The following is a 16,408-nucleotide window of genomic DNA, read 5'->3' as shown; positions in this document are numbered from 1 at the left end:
ACGGCCGGATATGGTTCGTCCCATCTTTCTGCTGGTGTGGTCAGCTTTGCCCATCATTCGTTCTAGATATTCTACATGTTATTCTGGTGTTCATTGGCAGTCTGACAGTGGGACGGAGTGAGCGGCGGGATAGGGGTGACGTCGAAAGTGAGACATGCATGACACCTTGACGGGGTATACCTTGTTGGTCTACCTCCCCTTTCCAAGTCGGGCGTTCGCGGCGATCCATGATGGGCACCCTCATTCGATTTTGTACAGACATGACAGGGTTGTTCTAGTTCATGGAGCTTGGAGTATGCAAGTATGTACTTCGTTGGCCATAAATCGCTGTCACATCACACTCGAAGCATTGCTTTTTCTCCATGACTGGCAGTCGGTCTGTTTGGGTGTACGAAGCAACGTCGTCACAGATCCCTAAATGAGGCTCCATTTCCTCCATCCTTTTTTTAATTATACTCAGGTACTTCCAGGTCCAGTTTGTTGTGCCGTCCTATCTGGCCCAAGTAATAGCCTCGAAAGGTTGGACCAAATATTCGAAGTGCAGGTTTGTCCCATCTTCTCTTTGCTTGCCAGTCTCCTGTGGAGTCTATGCGAGCACGAAGGGAAAGGACTACGCCGCAACCGCCCCTGTAGCCATTTCCAGGGGCCTCGCTTGCATACGCATCGAAGTCACCCGGATACTCTTCTGGCCCGGCAAGTGACATTGATGTAGGTTTGCCACGAACTGATCGGCCATTATAATCGACGGGACAGTCTGTTCCGCGACGTGTTTGCTTGTTTCCACGACGAAGAGCTCCGAACCCTTGCCGCCCATCCCGTTGCCTGGCATCGCCGTTACACAACTATCGATAGTAATGATGGTGATGTAGGTTGGCTCCAGAGATTGCAAGAGTTTGTTCAGGAGGCCAAGAGGTCTCGGTTCGTGCCTGGAGTGGAGGATGTGTATGAATCGCTCTACAATGCCGTGTTTGAGGACCCCAGTGAAGAGGAGAGCTTGGATGAAGATAATGAGGATGATGATTGACAGTGACGGTGCGAGATAATCATCTTACCCTACCGCTTAGCAGGGATCACGGCCGCTCTGAGGAGCCGAACTCTGGAGAGGATAGGGCGAGATTGGGATGGTTTGCATATCATATTATTACTAGTCACCACGTCAACGGAGGAAGGATGTTGTTTCATGAGACCAGGGGACGGCCAGCAACGCGCCCCTTCAAAAAATTCCATTGTTTAAAATGCCTCGCGGCATTCTGTCTCGAACTCGTTTCGAGGAAATAAAAAAACAAAACACCGAAAAGAAAAACCAAAACCTCTCATCTTAGGCCGCAGCCTCGATCAGGCCGCCGGCAGCACCAGAAGGCCCAAAACCACCATCGTGGTCGTCGTCGTCAAATTTAGGGTCCCGAGGACCATCCTGGTGCGGGGGGACAAAGAGTCCCTCGTCGTCGTCGTTGTCGTCTTCCCCCTCCTCCTCCTCCTTGGCCTTGACCAAGCCGGTCTTGGGGTCGAGCCGGGCCTGAAAGAGAGAGCAAAGGTTAGTCGAGGTTCATCAAAGAAGAGTTAGAAGGAGGGGTAAAAGGGTACAAGTGGCCGAAGAAGAGTCATTGGTCGGCGAAAAAGGGCTAGGAAAGTGGCGAAGAAAGAGTAAAAAAAGTGCACAATGGGAAGCAACTTACGCCGCTCTTCAGAAGCCCACCTGCCTCACGGATCGCCTTCGTGACGCCCCTCACCCCGTGGACCTTCCGGATGTGCTGGAGGTGTGAGGTCCAGTTCTCGTGGTCGGCGCCGCACGGACAGGTCCAGGGGCGAGAGGCGTCCTTCTTGGTGTCTCGGTCGCGAGCCTGTGGCACAAAATGTCGGCGTTAGCGAAGATACTTAAATAGTGGTGTATGAGTGACGATGTATTCACGGCGTGGGGGAGCCCCAACTGTGAATAGTGGCGTTATCAAATGATGATATATTCACCATGGGAGGGTACCCCAACTGTGAATACTGGTGGTATATTCACCACGATATATTCACCACGGAAGGGACCGCCAATATTGAATACTGGTGGCATCAAAATCCAGGTATTTAAACCTCGTGATGGATCGCCGAAATGCTTCTTTCTCACTTACCGAGTCCACCTCGTGCGCCTGTCTGTAGTGGGACTGTATTGCCCGCTTCTTGTTCTGGATCGTGGCGCCACAGATCCGGTGGTTTGGCTGGTCGGGGTCCACTCGCCGGACCGGGAGCTGGCACTTGACGTACCGGCCCCGGTCGACGAGCTCGCCCCGGAATCCCTTGGCCGTGTAGGCGACGTAGCCCTTGGCCCGGAGGGTGGCCTTCGGCGTCTTGGTCTTCGGCGTGGGCTTGGCCTTCTTCTTCTCCTCCTCCTTCTTGTCTCCCTTTCTGGGAGCCATGGTCGTTGTGGTGGTAGTGGTGGTGGAGGGGACGGGGCGGAGGTGTTGTTGCTGGTGGTGGTGGTGGTGGTGGTGGTTCGCAACGGGCAGGGAACAAAAGGAAATTCAGTTGCACAATACTCAATTTCAGTATTAGCACTTATTACCTACTCTCTGTGCATCGCGGCTGGTACGCTCCGCTTATACCCTACCCGATACCCTAAACTGCGGCTCGTACACTCGGCTATGCCGTCCACGATACGCGGCTAGGACCCTCCGCGCAGTCGTCACCAGGCGGCAGCACATGGCTGTAAGTATTCAGGAACCAAGTAGCTCACAATCAGGCATTATGGAATGATTCACTGAACATCTGCGGGTAGCAGACGCACATCGAATACTTGATCGAGTCCCCTTTTAAGCAGAGCCCTAAGCCTTTTACGCAGGCAATGGTAGAAATAACCCTAGATCGTTATGTGTTTAATACACCTTGAATAGAAATAAGATGTAGACCTTCCCATCAAGTTTCCCTTCCACCATGGCTTCTCTTTGGTTCAATTATTGTCGGGGCAAGCCAGTATCGGGATGAGGCTTTGCTACTTGTGAAGATTGTCACAAAACTGTAATCACCGGATACAAGATTTAAGTCACAGCCATATCTACTATACGAATTCTGCTCTCAGTTCAAGCCCAATATCGGTTATAACGCGTACATTATAGGTATAAATTACCGAGATAACGCAGTTTGGACGATACGTGCCATTATTTAATACACCTCAACCAAATTAATCCCTCCGCTGCTGCCCGCAACAACACTGCCACCAACTTACGTCGCATCGCCGAAAGAGCCACGACCTCGTCTGTTTCTCGGCCTGCCACGCGCGCCTCCAAGCAGCCTGCTTCCTCCATGATACCCCCGAAACGTGGAATCATCCTGGTAGCGAAACCGCGAGGTCGCATAGGTCCCCTTCCTCGTCCCTCCCGGCGCCTTTGGCAGAGTTCGCCGCGTCTCCGCGGCCATACCAGGAGCGACGCGACCTTATGGTCACAACTGTGATGACAATTCCGGATGAGGAGTTTGCCGCGAAGGCAAACCTGGCCAATGGTTGCAAGTATGTGAAACCGGAGGCAAACCACATGGGTTTTGACGATGGTGCTTTGGTCCAGCGCTACGAAACCCCGAAGGCATCATGGACAAAGGTGCTTCGTGAGCACCCGATCAAGCGCTACTACAACCTGGACAATGTCGTTCTACGATTGGTGCAGAACGTGAAACTATTCGACCAGATCGTGGCGGCGACGAGCTCGTGGATGGTGCGACTAACCTCGTGGACCTGGAAGGCGAGGGGGAGGGCGGCGCGTACCTTGCGTTCTGCTCGACGTCGACGGCCGGCCTCCGCAAAGATCTCGGAGAGCCGGTTCGGCCAGGTCGGCGTCAGGCGCGGTCTTGGGCTTGGAGGAATTTGTAGAGATTCTAGAACTCGCTGGTCGAGTTCTTCGGGTTCGCATTGTCGATGTGCATCGCCTCGATGGGGGCTTCTTCCCACTGGAGGTAGCCACTAGGTCCTGTCCCATATGAGCCGTAGTACTACTGATAGTCGGGGTTACCAAGCGTACTTAGCATTAGGGGGAGTTTACCGAGCACATCTTCTATTTCGTCGTTGAGCAGCACGAAAGCGAGGAACCGAACGTGAATTAACTCGTTGGCACCGATGAGATCCTCAGGGACTGCCGTCTTCACGTCCCAGTGCTGGAACTTCACGTTGGCTGGGCAAACGCTCTCCGGCAGAGCGGGCTTGAATTAAGACATTTAGGCCATCCAACCGCGTTCCTTCGGGCAGCTCGGCATTGACCTCAAACAACTAAAGGCTGTTTGCATCATGGTGGATGGTCAGTCTGGGTTCTTGTTACTCTGCTGTGAGAGCGAGTAGGCATGGTGTTTACATATGCTGTCCTCGTCCCTACATCGGCCACTCAAAAGATGTTGTCGCAGGGGATCTTGGGATGAAACAGAAATCCGCATAGCTTGGCCCAAAGGCGGTCCATCCAATTCAATCTGCCGTTAGGGGCACATGATGATTGAGTTAGTGAGCTTAGAGCATTTGTGGCTTGAACCTTATGAACGCACCGGCTGTTATCGAGAACATCTCGAGTGAAGATGTAGTCAGTGCTCAACGACATTGAAACAACCCCGTTTTAAGCCAGTGAGAAGAGCCGACCAGAGAAGAGTTGCTTTTTGGTTCGACGCAAGGGGCAAAAAGACCAACCCCCTGCATGCATACACTTGAGGCTAATCCAGATACGACCAGGTACGTACAGCATAACAAGCATCGCTTACCTAAACGCCAGCCTTCGACTTCTGTCCAATCGGGCAACGGTTAGAGCACAGCAAACCCCCCGGAGATGCACCCAAATCCCGCAATAGCCGTCGCTCCCCGCACCACCCTTTCCGTGCAACGCAACACAAACTCGCTGTCCCTACCCGATGGAATCTCCCAAGCGGAAGCGAGCGCGCCTCGCCTGCCAGCCCTGCCGCGAGCGCAAGCGAAAATGCGACGGCCGCGACCCTCCCTGTTCCACCTGCAGCCAGTGGGGGTACGAGTGCAGCTACCCAGTCCGGCAATCATCGTCGTCGTCCTTGTCCCATACACCAGCACTGGGCAGCTCACCGAGACCACCAAACGTCATAGCCGGACCACAACCTCTGCATTTCGACGTGGTCACTCCGGCAACAATCAGATCTACAGAGACTGCTACGTCCGCTCATGATGGACTCCGCCGTCGCGTCGAAGCCAATTCCGGTGCCACCACGGTGAGGAGACTCGGGCTCAAGATGGACCCGAATCGGGCGCCTAGACTCAATCTCTTCGGATGGAACATCGGCGCAAGGCAGTTATCTTCTAGTATTCCCCTTACCGCGCCACTTCTCGTCACAGAGATCACTTCGCTCGACCACATGAAAGTAAGCAGTTCTCATTGGAAGCCAATTAGCTATCCGGCTGGCCACTGACATAACCACATCAGGCTCTGGCTCAAGTCTATTTCGACAAGTTAGACCCATGCTACGGATTTATTGATAAGCATCAGTTCTTCGACCGCCTTCATTCGCGATGGACGTCTGAGCCGGAGCCGAGCGTATACGATAGTGTATTGGCAGGGGTTGCTGCACTCGGGTGTTTGTTTTCACAGCGCAACTGCACCGTCACGGAACTGCACTTGGTTCAATCAGCTCGGTCCACCCTGGATCGGCATATCTTCTCTGCGTCGGCCTCTCTCGACCTTCTGACGGGCTGGCTGCTCCGGACCATCCACTTGCGATTGACTGACTCTCCGCATGCTACATGGATCGCCAGCAGTACCTTGATGCATCTTATCGAGGCCTTGGGTCTCCATTCAGACTCGGATGTGAATCCAGTGTTTGTGTCTAGCTTCCCTCCCGGTGCGCAGTGCGACCCGGACCTGAAGAGGAGGATAGTCGGAGTTTCGCACCATCTGAATGCTTGGACATCGTTCGACCTTGGGCTCTCACGCGTACTGTTCCAGAAACATGACCTGCCCCTACCACCAGCACCGAAGCTAGGTGATTACACAGCTGAGCTCATCAGGCTCCTCCCCACCTCTGTCAATCTCGACCCCAGCGTAGCCGCAGAAGATGCAGGCCTCCTATCAACTCTCTCCGACATATTGAACGGGTCGCACACCCAGTCGCCATCCATCATGGCCCAGACCAATCTCGTACTGTGTCTAGTCCGGCGCATCCTCTCGCAGAACCTCGACATGTCAACCCTGGCAGAGCAAGTCCTCGACCTTTTGAGGAAAGCACTTGGCTGCGCGCGGAGTATGGCCCAGGACTGCTCTCCTTGGCATCAAGTCGCCAACGTGCCGTTCCACATTATTTGCGTGCTACTAATAATTGATACGCGTTCGTCTCTGGCCATACTTCCCGATGCAATCCAGACCGTGGGGTTCGTCGCCTCCATCTACGACACCGAGACCATGCGGGACGCAAAGCGGACGGCGTACTTGCTGGTCCTACTTCATCAACAGCGCCGCAAAGACGACGTGGCTGTTTTTAGCAAGGCGCTCGCCGAAAACCAGCCCGAGCCTCGGACGGACCTGGCGTCGCCAATTCCAACCAATTTTAGTAACTCTGAAGATCATGCGTGGTTGGAAGCACTGGTCGCGGACTTGCCGTCGCTTAGAGATGCCGATCTGGATGAGTTTCTCAATACTGACATGACCGGTGGGCCTCTTTTCTTGGGCGCTTGAATGTTTCTTACCATGCCTGAGAAAATGGATGTCCTTATGATCTAGCATTCATCGCGAGACAGCCTTGGATATCAAGTTTGGGGTGTATTTCAACTGTACAAACACGCATATGGAAGAGCCGCGTACACTCTAGAGATTGATTTTTGATGATCCCACAGACTGACAAATCAGACTTTCATCTGTCGGCGATAAGGTGTGGGAATGACAAAGGAGCTGGAGGTTGGTGAGCACTTGTCGTAAGGCGGGTCCGATTTTAAGGGTATTGCGGCAGAGGAATCCCGCAGCTCCCGCAATACCCGCTTCCAAGCCGAAGAGGCCATAGTTATATCATTGCATGAACCATGGCGTCACTAGATGTCTCTGATTTCTTTAAGACAGCCAGTAATCTTCATTTCGAGTGACAAAACTTGCACTTGGCAGTCATCATCTACGAATTCAACCACATACAACAACTCTGACACCGGCAGGCACACTCTCATGACCGCCGACAGTATTGCCGCTTCTTTATAGCCTAGCGGAGCCATGGCGCAGGACGAGAAGTTACGCGACGGGCAGGGGAGGTCTGATACGCCGCCCCTTTCCGAATCCTCAGAATACCTAGTCACATTCGATGGGCCAGAAGACCCAGCTCATCCGTACCGATGGTCACGCTTCATGAAGTAAGTCAGACCCCATCCCTGCAGGGACCCAAATTTTGCTCACCGACCCCGACCAATCAGACTCTTCATCTCCATAACCGTCTGCGTCGGGACCCTCATCGTGTCCTACACCAGCGCCGTCTTCGCCCCGGCCCTCGAGAGCGCCATCGCGGACCTCAAGGTCGACGCCGAGGTCGGCCGGCTCGGCACCACGCTGTACGTGCTCGGCTTCGCGTTTGGTCCGGTCTTCTGGGCGCCCGCGTCGGAGCTGTGGGGGCGCAAGTGGCCGCTGACGGCCGCGATGCTGGCGGGCGGCGCCTTCATCGTCGGCACCGCGGTGGCTCAGAATATACAAACACTGCTCGTCTGCCGCTTCTTCGGCGGCGTGTGCGGCGCCAGCCAGTTGACCGTCGTGCCGGGCGTGCTGTCGGACCTGTACGACAACCGCGGCCGCGGCGTCGCGATCACGCTGTACGCCCTCTGCGTCTTCTGCGGGCCCTTTGGCGCGCCCTCGATCGGCGGCTTCATTGTCGAGAACCCGTCCCTCGGCTGGCGGTGGACGCTTTTTATCCCCGCGATCCTGTCGTTCGCCAACGGCGCCCTGACGCTCGTCTGCGTGCGCGAGACGTACGCGCCGTGCATCCTGGTCGCGAAAGCCAAGGCGCTGCGGCGGCAGCAGAAGGGCAACAGCGGCATCCGCGCCGCGCAGGAGCTCGTCGAGTTCGACCTGCGGCGGCTGGTGGAGAAGTACTTCACGCGCCCCCTGCGCATGCTGGCGACGGAGCCGATCCTGCTGCTGGTCTCGCTCTACATGTCCTTCGTGTACGGGCTGACGTACTGCCTCCTCGCGGGCTTCCCCTACGTCTTCGAAGACATCCACGGGATGCGCCCCGGCGTCGGCGGGCTGCCGTTTTTGGCCCTCGCCGTGGGCCAGGCGGTCGGGGTCGCGTTCGTGCTGTCGCAGCAGCGCGAGTACGCGCGGAAGCTGAAGGAGAACGGGGACGTGCCGGTGCCCGAGTGGCGGCTGCGGCCGACGCTGGTGGGGGCGCCGGTGTTCGCGGGGGGATCTTCTGGTTCGGGTGGACGGGGTGTACGAACGATATCCATTGGGCGGTCCCGACGGTGGCGGGGTTGTTTATTGGGTTCGGGATCCTTTGCGTGTTTTTGCCGTGCTTTAACTATATCGTTGACGCATATCTACCAGTGTAAGTCTTCAAGCTCTTGTGGGGGTTCTTCTTCTCCCCCGTCTTGTTTGGATGGTATACTGACTGCAACGTTAGGGCCGCATCAGCTGTTGCTGCCAATATCATCCTACGCTCGTCGATCGCCGCCGGGTTCCCGCTCTTCTCGACGCAGATGTTTAAGGGCATGGGCGCGCAGTACGCCTGTACTCTGCTTGGGGGTCTGGCGGCCCTCATGATCCCCATCCCTATCGCCTTCCGCATCTACGGGCCTCGGCTGAGGGAGAAGAGCCCGATGTTGGTGGAAAGTAACTCGAGTAAAGCATGATTTCCAGAACTGGTTTGAACTTGGCGGAAATGCCTGCCATTCATGTCACATTTGTAAAATTGGGGGTGTACAAGAGCTTTTCCAATTTCACATTGCATACTGTAGCGATTTAGATTACTTGGACGGTGCAACGAAACCGAAGGCCGATGATGATATATACCACTGGCAAAATGGATAAAATGAAGAATATTATTTGTTGGGCAAGTGCCAAATTGCTAGCATTTGTTAGGCAACTATGTGGTCTCTGGGTATGTGGTGTTGTCTGACAGGAACCTCTCACTTTTGGTACATGAATCTGCCCGGCTTATAATCCAGATGCCGAGGCCGTGCATACGTGTATGCACCTGAGTTCCTTTTTGGACATTTTACTGGGGCGAATCAGCTTTCATTGGGTCGTATAGTAGCATGTATGACCAGACTAGCATCTTCAGCCCGCGACTAGCCTCCTTGCCTCTTCAGGCCCTAAGGGGCTAGGATCTTCAGCTGAGCGAGCCGCGTCCCACTTTTTGTTTCAGCTGTGGCGTCCGGCTTTCGTTATATACCACGAGTACCCCATGTTGGTTCTCAGCACCAGTGAGCTGGTCACTGTCGAGGAAATAGCTCTTATCAGCTATGTCTTCAAGTATTTATGATCTCGTTAGCCTGAGCGCCGCGCCCGGATCGACCGTTCGAGTGCTCGAGCTGGCCTCCGGGACCCCAGGTAACCCTCTGAGGGGCTCACTTGTCCTGTGCCCGCTCGATGGCGGCAAAGGCCCATTGCCATATACAGCACTTTCGTACACCTGGGGCAAACGGAAGGTCAGAGACGCCGCCACGGGCCAATGGGGGAAACAAACCACGACGATACAGCTACAAGGGGCAACGAGCCCGGTGGAGGTATGGCCCGAACTCAAGCACGCCATGGATGCGCTCAGGGAGAGCGACAAGCCAGTGAGGCTTTGGATCGATGCCCTCTGTATCAAGCAGTCTGACAACAGCGAGAAGAACCACCAGCTCCCGCTCATGGGGGACATATACGCGCGGGCCTCCAAGACCATCATCTGGCTCGGCTGCGCCAGCGACGACAGCGATCTGGCCATGCGGTGTATCCAAAATATAGGGTCCGAGTACCGCCGTCTCGGTAAGTTACCTCCTGCAACTTGGTTTGAGACCTCCTTTCAGGGGGCCGACTGGGACGCCATCGCGGCCCTGATGGCAAGACCCTGGTGGGGCCGGGTCTGGATCATCCAAGAGGTCCTCAAGTCCAGGAACTCCGTGCTCCGATGCGGCGGCGCGACCGCCCCCCTCGGCGACTTCGTGGTTATAGAGGCATTCCGCCGCGCCTTCGCCAGGCAAGTGCACGGCGTGAACCAAATCCTGTCGTATCCCCTCAACAACGTCCTGTCGGCCTGGGACCTCAACCGTCGCGACGCCAACAGCGACGAGTGTCCCCTATTCGACTGGCTGGGCATCACGCACCGCTTCGCCTACACCCAGAAGCGGGACCGGTTCTACGCGCTCCGCAGCCTCGCGACGCCCGGGGCCCGCGAGGCTATCGCGGCGGAGTACGACAGAACGAAACTGTCGGATGCGCTACTCAATGTCAAGGCTAACATCCACGTGCTGACAGTGGAGCAGCAGACACTGCTGCCGCTCCAGTTCGCGTGGCGGAAGCGGACGCGGGGGTTACCGACTTGGTGCCCGGACTGGTATACTCAGCAGGAAGGGTACGTGCCGTTCGTGTTCGATTCGGGAGCAGTAGCGGCGACAGGGGAAGACGGAGAAAAGCCACCGCCGCGCTTAACATTCCAGGCCTGCGGCTCCTTACACACCCTAGCCGACATATCATTCGACCCGGCCGGGAAGGCCCTGACGAACGAGACCGCAGGGAGATGTTCCTTCCATATCAGCGGCTGGCCCTTTGACGAGATCGTCTTCTGCGACGCCTTCCCCGACATCAACCTAGCGCAAGAAACGACGCCCCAACTACAAGCCGCAGGCCGCGCCGCGCGCCGCCGGGCGCTGTACAGGAAATGTGCGGCCTGGCGGCGCGTCGTCGAGCAGCACATCCAGGACAACCACCAATCCAACCCGTACGGCTCCCCCGATGCCCTCCGCGCGGCGTTCTGGCGCACGCTCATCGCTGACCGCGATGGGGACTGGGGCGGCCCGCCGCCGGACGACTTCGGCGAGGGCCTCGATCGGTTCTTGGACAGCGCGGGGCAAGACGTGCAGGGATCCATGGCATTTCTCGTGCCGGCGGTGTCGCGGCTCGCTAGACGGACTTTCATCATTACGAAGATGGGATATTTGGGCCTGGCGCCGATGAGGTGCCGTGAGGGCGACCTCGTGTGTGTTCTTACGGGGGGCGAGGTGCCGTTCGTACTGCGGCCTGACAAGGGGCCGCACTGGAGGGAGGATGACGATGGAAAAGGGGGGGGATGGGTTGGTGAAGTCTACGCGACAGAGGTGGGTCGGAGAGGCGTATGTGCATGGGATCATGCGAGGGGAATGGATCTCGGAGCTGGAAAAGGAACAGAGGCTGCGCTCTGAGATGGTAACGTTCAAGGTGAGGTAGCTGGTTAGACAGATTACCCCTTGGCGATGTCCTCTGTCGGAGGCATGGGTCCCACCAGCGGCGGCGTCCATGGTTCTAGTTCCCAACCAGCAGCTTTGGGAAATGCCCACCACATTTGGTGCCGGGACTTTTGCTGCCGGCAGCAAATGTCAACATATGGGCTTTGATATTTAGTGCCGGCAGTAAGTGTCGACATATGGATTCCATAGATATGTATTTAATGCCGGCCACACATAGGTACTTATTCAATGTGTACGTAGGTACTTCTTGGAACAGCGAATGCTGCTTTCTAAGCCAATTCTAGTTCAAAGCAGTTGGGCCTACGTTCCACAATGCCAAGCTTGTGCTTTTCTCACACTCCTCTGCCCTCTTCCCGAATCCTCGACCACATCGCATCGTTGCCATTGCCAATTTCCCTACCACAGCCAAGGCATCATCGATCCAACACCGTATCAAGGTAACTGATTTGAGTTGAAGTCCAATAATCCCCAAAGATCTATTCCCGAAGTACTTTCCACTGCACATCCTGCTGAATGATCTGAGCGGACCACAAGGCATATAACGCCTTCCACCACATCAATTTCGTTTGATCAATAACAGCTAACCCTTCCATTCCAGAAAGATCCCCCCAAGCCAAATGTCTCCTCCTTCATTGGACCTTACAACGGACCCGGCCTTAGCCCGCCGCCAGGCTATCCTGGACCAGGCCTCGGAACATTTTACTGGAACAGGCTGCCATACAGTGGCGCTTCCCTCCAAGCTCGCGGGATTGATTTCCCAGGCTGAGCATCGGTTTGTCGAATGGATCCTCGATCCTCAAGACCCGAAACACGACGCTGCCTACTGGTCCGAGGACTACGTTGCTCGGCGTGTCGACGCACCCATGTGGGACATCATGGTCGAATCACCAAATCTGGGTTCGGAAGAACTAGGACACCAGTTTGCCCAAAGATTTCCTCAGCCAATCAAGTACCAGCATCCCTGGGGCTCCTGGGATTCCTGGGTACCAAAGGCCGTGGGACATTATAAACGGGCCAAGGAGATGGAGGCAGCTATACAAAGCGAGCTCCAGGGTGCCCGGGAAGCCATGCTCGATATGGACGCCCAGCTTCGACAGGCGCAGGCAGCCAGGAGTGCTGCTCTGGATCCGCTTCGTGAAATCGTGTTGGAAAAGGACGAGCTCGATAACAAGTTGAGTGCCGTGCGCGAAAAGCTGAAAGCTACAGCCAAAACCGACTCTCCTACTCCGTCTCCAGAAGATGAGGTACGGCCTCAGGGTGACAATACAGCCGCGGCCGATACAATAAACTGGCTGAGGATGGAGCTGGAACTCGCCAACAAGCAACTCCATGACCAGGTACAGGAGAATGGGCCTCTGATGAGCGTGCATGAAACCTACAAAGGCGCTGCCAAGGCAGATCTCGAGGAGGCAAAGAATCAGTGGGCTTTACCCTCCAGGCGCAGGTCTCCTCACCTCGACCTCACCGTGGATGAGACCGTCCCGGACCGCACGCAGCCAACTACGCTGACAAACTGAGAGGCTTGGGTATGGCGCGTCTGCCGATGGATATCTAGCGTTGATATCGTGCCGTCGGAGGGAGGCGACCGGCTTCACCTGGCGGGCACCCTATGGATGGTGCTCATGGACGAGGGGCGCGTGGCGGTGATGAATCGCGTCGTCGATTCTACTGAGGCGGATGTGTGGTACTGCATATCATGCTACATCAGAAGCAACCGCCTGGTCCCCGTTCCACGCGACCGAAGGTGTGAGTGTGCCAGTGGGAAATGCGTACAGTTCAGAGTGGAAGAAAAAGGGAGCAGGGCTCTCCTGTTCAGAGAGAGCCGCCCCGAAGACTGGGACACCGATGTCGACGACTAAAGCTGCAAGTAGCGCGATACTGCGCGAGGATAAATATAAGTAGGGTTCTAACATGACACCACCGTGACTTTCGAGGTGTGCAGTATTGCATGTGAATATGCAGCTGGGCCTTGCGTATCCCCACGAGCCGTGACGTGCATGCTATAAGTCCTAACCCCAGCAGCATCATGGTGCCACAAGATAGGATTTCGAGCATGTTCACGCTATGCATATAGTAGTCGCTGGTAGGGTGCTCTTCTGAGGCATCATATGGTTGTGCAAGCCGTAGCGGCTGCCAATGTACTCGAGGCCTAAAACTGCCCCGCCCATGAGGAAAGAACGAGAAGTGTCGGCCCCGGTGACCTTGATGATGGCCGCGAGACTTGAGTTGATGTTAGCATTTTGTGGTGCTTACGTTCCCGTGGTCGATGTACCTTGGACACCTGTTTCACTGCATTGTTTGCATGCGTCTCAAACTCAGCGACCACACATCTGCCATTGATGGGGCACTTGGCGAGACACAATACCCTCTCGTACTCCCCGATGTTTCAATGTTGCTACGTGTAGGCATTCATGGGGAAACTTCAACTCCAAGCGTCATGACCACAAGAATATATGGATTGGCATGCAAAGTGTCAAGCGGTGAGTTCACTTTGAAATACCATGGTTAGGGGTAGACGTCGACCATCCCCTTGGTGCAGTACTTGTCGCTTTTCATATCCGATGCAAGCCTCAACACTTAATGTAGACCACCACAGCCTCTTTCATTCAGATGTCGATTGGTTACGTTAAACTAAGTGCCTGCCTAGCATCTGGCTTGTGAGTGGCTGAGACGCGCGGTGTGCATACAACGATAAGCAGCTACAAGATAAATATGGCGTTCAAGAGACTGCGCCTTGACCGTGTCGCAGTGTCAGCACACAGGTGTCTCGGCCTCGAGCGAGGAGCAGATACTCAACAGGAATTCTCTCCTCCCTCCACTTTCCCATCTCTATCTATCCATCATATACTTTTCCCCGAAACTTTCTTCCATTCATAGATGCAGACCATCCAGAAGTCGGATCCCAGACTAAATACTCCCTGCTCGTTCACCTTTTTCTGGCCCCTTGTGCCGGTTCAGATATCATGGCGTACGCTTAGTTCGACGAATCACAGCACGTTATACAGTCCGAACCGGGCCTCGAGGTCGTACAGTCTGAGCGTTATCCTCAGCCAGTCCCTCAAGTACATCTTGCCGAGTCGCACAATTGCTCTTATCCGGTCCAGCCTGAACTTTGTCACCATGAAACGGTATGCCACTACGGTGGGGAGTCGAATAAAGTTCCCATCAGTCATGCAAAAGTCGAACGACCTGCTCACGCTGCGTGTCTAAGCACAAAGAGAATGGTTCTGGTCGGCTCCATCGGTATTGTAGTACTTCTCGGGGCCGTCTTGGGTGGCGTCCTTGGTTCGCGGGCTACGAAAGTCAACGAGAATAACAGCGAAAGGGGTAGCGAACAGACGACATTAAGGTACGAGCCCCTTCCTAGCACATACTCTTCATGTGGATGCTCACCTTTTGTCATGTTTAGAGCACTCTGCCCGGGCTGGGCTCACCAGCTGCCATGACAGGATCTCCTACGAGCGTCTCTCCGGGGCTCGCTCCGACAGCCATCTCATGGGGATTTTCACATCTATAAGTATATGCACTGACTAAGAACGGCACGCACTCTATTTACCGGAAATGGCGTAGCTTTAACGCCACGTCCATGAGCGACTTCACACCACAAAGGAAAGGCATGGCCCTTGTAGGAGGCTCTGTTGATACGAACCTATCCCCATCCATCGCTGTTGGCTGGCAGTTGATCCCAGCTGGCAGCGGTTTTGTTAATCGAACCGAATTACATGCTAGCAGCATGATATCCTTAAATGGGTGCCACAAGTTTCATGACAACGACCAGCCCCTGTTTCCGGACGGTCCTGACGGGTGGGATGCCATTAGTTCCACATTTGAGTTCCTGAGCGCACCGACGATGATCCAATACGCAGAATCAGAAAGGATGATCAAAGTCTTCGGAATTGGACAAGGGAAGTACGGCGCTGTCATGTACTACTTTCATCTAGACCCAGGGCTGCCGTGGACAGATGCTTGCCCAATCCGGGATGATGGACCGAACCTGCACCCGGTAAGACTCGTCCAACCCCGGTATTATCTACACATTGCCTGATGGCTGACTTGATTCGAAGTGGGCTACACCAGCGGTGGTGGCTTGGGCCGGGAACGATTCGCGTCTTGACGTCTTCGCTGTGTCTCTTGTGAATAGCCATGTCCTGCATACCTTTAAGTAGGCCGAAACGGACGAGTGGGCCGAATATAAAGACCTGAAAGGCTTTGCGACGGTACCGCCCACCGCAATCTCGCGAGAGCCCGGACGTCTCGACGTCTTTACCCGCGGCGGCAATGGCGGCCTTTGGCACCTCTCCTACGAGAATGGCAACTGGTCTGCTGGCTGGAACCAAATAAGCGGCAGCACGCGTATCCAAGGGCAGCCCGAGGCAGTGAGCACGAGCGCCGAGAACATGGATGTATTTGCATTGGGAGTGAGCGGGGCTCTGCTATACAAGACGTACGATGGCGCGACTAGGAAATGGACGCCCGAAGATGGTTTCACGACCCTCATACCGAGCGGGCTGGTGGGTCACCCGAAGTCCATTTCCGAGGGCGACGAGGTGCATGTGTTCGTATACAACAACCAGAACCAGTTGCTGTGGTAGATAATTGGGTCCAATAAGACCGCCAAGGGCAACCCAATGGTCTGGGCTGATGTGCCTTATCCTATCACGTAGTCGCCGAATAGTTGGCTTGGTGTCGATTTCACTAGCAAGTACAAGACCAGATGTGGCATTTATACAGAAGCTTCATGGGCTTCGGATACGAAAGCTACGGTTGACGGGGATCGCAGAGGGCAAATTGACGGGAGGAAGGGCATATCTGCAGTCGAATCTGGAGGCGGAGGGCGGGTTACTGTACTGTATCGAGGCGCAAAACGACGAGAACTCGGCGAGGGTCTATGTTCAGAAAATTATACTATGAGACAAGGACCTAGCATGGAAAGCCCAAATTACCGCAGTCCGTCGTTTGCGACGAGCCTTTGGGGGCTAATCACGGGCGACCGCTAGGCTTGGCCACTTTTGTTTGCCGCGGTGCCGGCCTGTATTG

The 16,408-nt window shown here is 55.2% G+C and overlaps 9 protein-coding genes across 9 annotated transcripts; 7 read left to right on the top strand and 2 right to left on the bottom strand.

The window, feature by feature from the left end:
• Window positions 1-1,318: 1,318 nt before the first annotated feature.
• Window positions 1,319-2,402, bottom strand: PG986_011664 (uncharacterized protein; the record flags this gene model as incomplete). The annotated part of the gene is made up of 3 exons (XM_066847886.1): window positions 1,319-1,516; window positions 1,677-1,841; window positions 2,118-2,402. The coding sequence occupies 3 exons, from the start codon at window positions 2,400-2,402 to the stop codon at window positions 1,319-1,321; spliced, it is 648 nt and encodes a 215-aa protein (XP_066694582.1).
• Window positions 2,403-3,419: 1,017 nt separating this feature from the next.
• Window positions 3,420-3,847, top strand: PG986_011663 (uncharacterized protein; the record flags this gene model as incomplete). Its single annotated transcript, XM_066847885.1, has 2 exons — window positions 3,420-3,585; window positions 3,645-3,847. The coding sequence occupies 2 exons, from the start codon at window positions 3,420-3,422 to the stop codon at window positions 3,845-3,847; spliced, it is 369 nt and encodes a 122-aa protein (XP_066694581.1).
• Window positions 3,848-3,852: 5 nt separating this feature from the next.
• PG986_011662 (uncharacterized protein) lies at window positions 3,853-4,313 on the bottom strand (the record flags this gene model as incomplete). The annotated part of the gene is made up of 4 exons (XM_066847884.1): window positions 3,853-3,944; window positions 3,996-4,173; window positions 4,232-4,240; window positions 4,290-4,313. The coding sequence occupies 4 exons, from the start codon at window positions 4,311-4,313 to the stop codon at window positions 3,853-3,855; spliced, it is 303 nt and encodes a 100-aa protein (XP_066694580.1).
• Window positions 4,314-4,863: 550 nt separating this feature from the next.
• Window positions 4,864-6,647, top strand: PG986_011661 (uncharacterized protein; the record flags this gene model as incomplete). Its single annotated transcript, XM_066847883.1, has 2 exons — window positions 4,864-5,340; window positions 5,403-6,647. The coding sequence occupies 2 exons, from the start codon at window positions 4,864-4,866 to the stop codon at window positions 6,645-6,647; spliced, it is 1,722 nt and encodes a 573-aa protein (XP_066694579.1).
• A 522-nt stretch (window positions 6,648-7,169) lies between these two features.
• On the top strand, window positions 7,170-8,794 carry PG986_011660 (bicyclomycin resistance protein; the record flags this gene model as incomplete). Its single annotated transcript, XM_066847882.1, has 3 exons — window positions 7,170-7,306; window positions 7,367-8,375; window positions 8,504-8,794. 3 exons carry the CDS (start codon window positions 7,170-7,172, stop codon window positions 8,792-8,794), a joined length of 1,437 nt encoding a protein of 478 aa, XP_066694578.1.
• A 612-nt stretch (window positions 8,795-9,406) lies between these two features.
• Window positions 9,407-11,326, top strand: PG986_011659 (heterokaryon incompatibility protein; the record flags this gene model as incomplete). Its single annotated transcript, XM_066847881.1, has 1 exon — window positions 9,407-11,326. One exon carries the CDS (start codon window positions 9,407-9,409, stop codon window positions 11,324-11,326), a length of 1,920 nt encoding a protein of 639 aa, XP_066694577.1.
• A 662-nt stretch (window positions 11,327-11,988) lies between these two features.
• Window positions 11,989-12,888, top strand: PG986_011658 (uncharacterized protein; the record flags this gene model as incomplete). Its single annotated transcript, XM_066847880.1, has 1 exon — window positions 11,989-12,888. One exon carries the CDS (start codon window positions 11,989-11,991, stop codon window positions 12,886-12,888), a length of 900 nt encoding a protein of 299 aa, XP_066694576.1.
• Window positions 12,889-14,083: 1,195 nt separating this feature from the next.
• PG986_011657 (uncharacterized protein) lies at window positions 14,084-14,581 on the top strand (the record flags this gene model as incomplete). The annotated part of the gene is made up of 2 exons (XM_066847879.1): window positions 14,084-14,121; window positions 14,377-14,581. 2 exons carry the CDS (start codon window positions 14,084-14,086, stop codon window positions 14,579-14,581), a joined length of 243 nt encoding a protein of 80 aa, XP_066694575.1.
• An 11-nt stretch (window positions 14,582-14,592) lies between these two features.
• On the top strand, window positions 14,593-15,963 carry PG986_011656 (uncharacterized protein; the record flags this gene model as incomplete). The annotated part of the gene is made up of 4 exons (XM_066847878.1): window positions 14,593-14,698; window positions 14,890-15,374; window positions 15,436-15,504; window positions 15,538-15,963. 4 exons carry the CDS (start codon window positions 14,593-14,595, stop codon window positions 15,961-15,963), a joined length of 1,086 nt encoding a protein of 361 aa, XP_066694574.1.
• Window positions 15,964-16,408: the final 445 nt, after the last annotated feature.

This window comes from Apiospora aurea (genome assembly GCF_038362705.1).
Source record: "Apiospora aurea strain CBS 24483 chromosome Unknown utg000008l_segment0_segment0, whole genome shotgun sequence".
Lineage (NCBI taxonomy): Eukaryota > Fungi > Ascomycota > Sordariomycetes > Amphisphaeriales > Apiosporaceae > Apiospora > Apiospora aurea.
The sequence above is the reverse complement of the archived record's forward strand: the minus strand, read 5'-3'. Positions and strand labels throughout refer to the sequence as shown.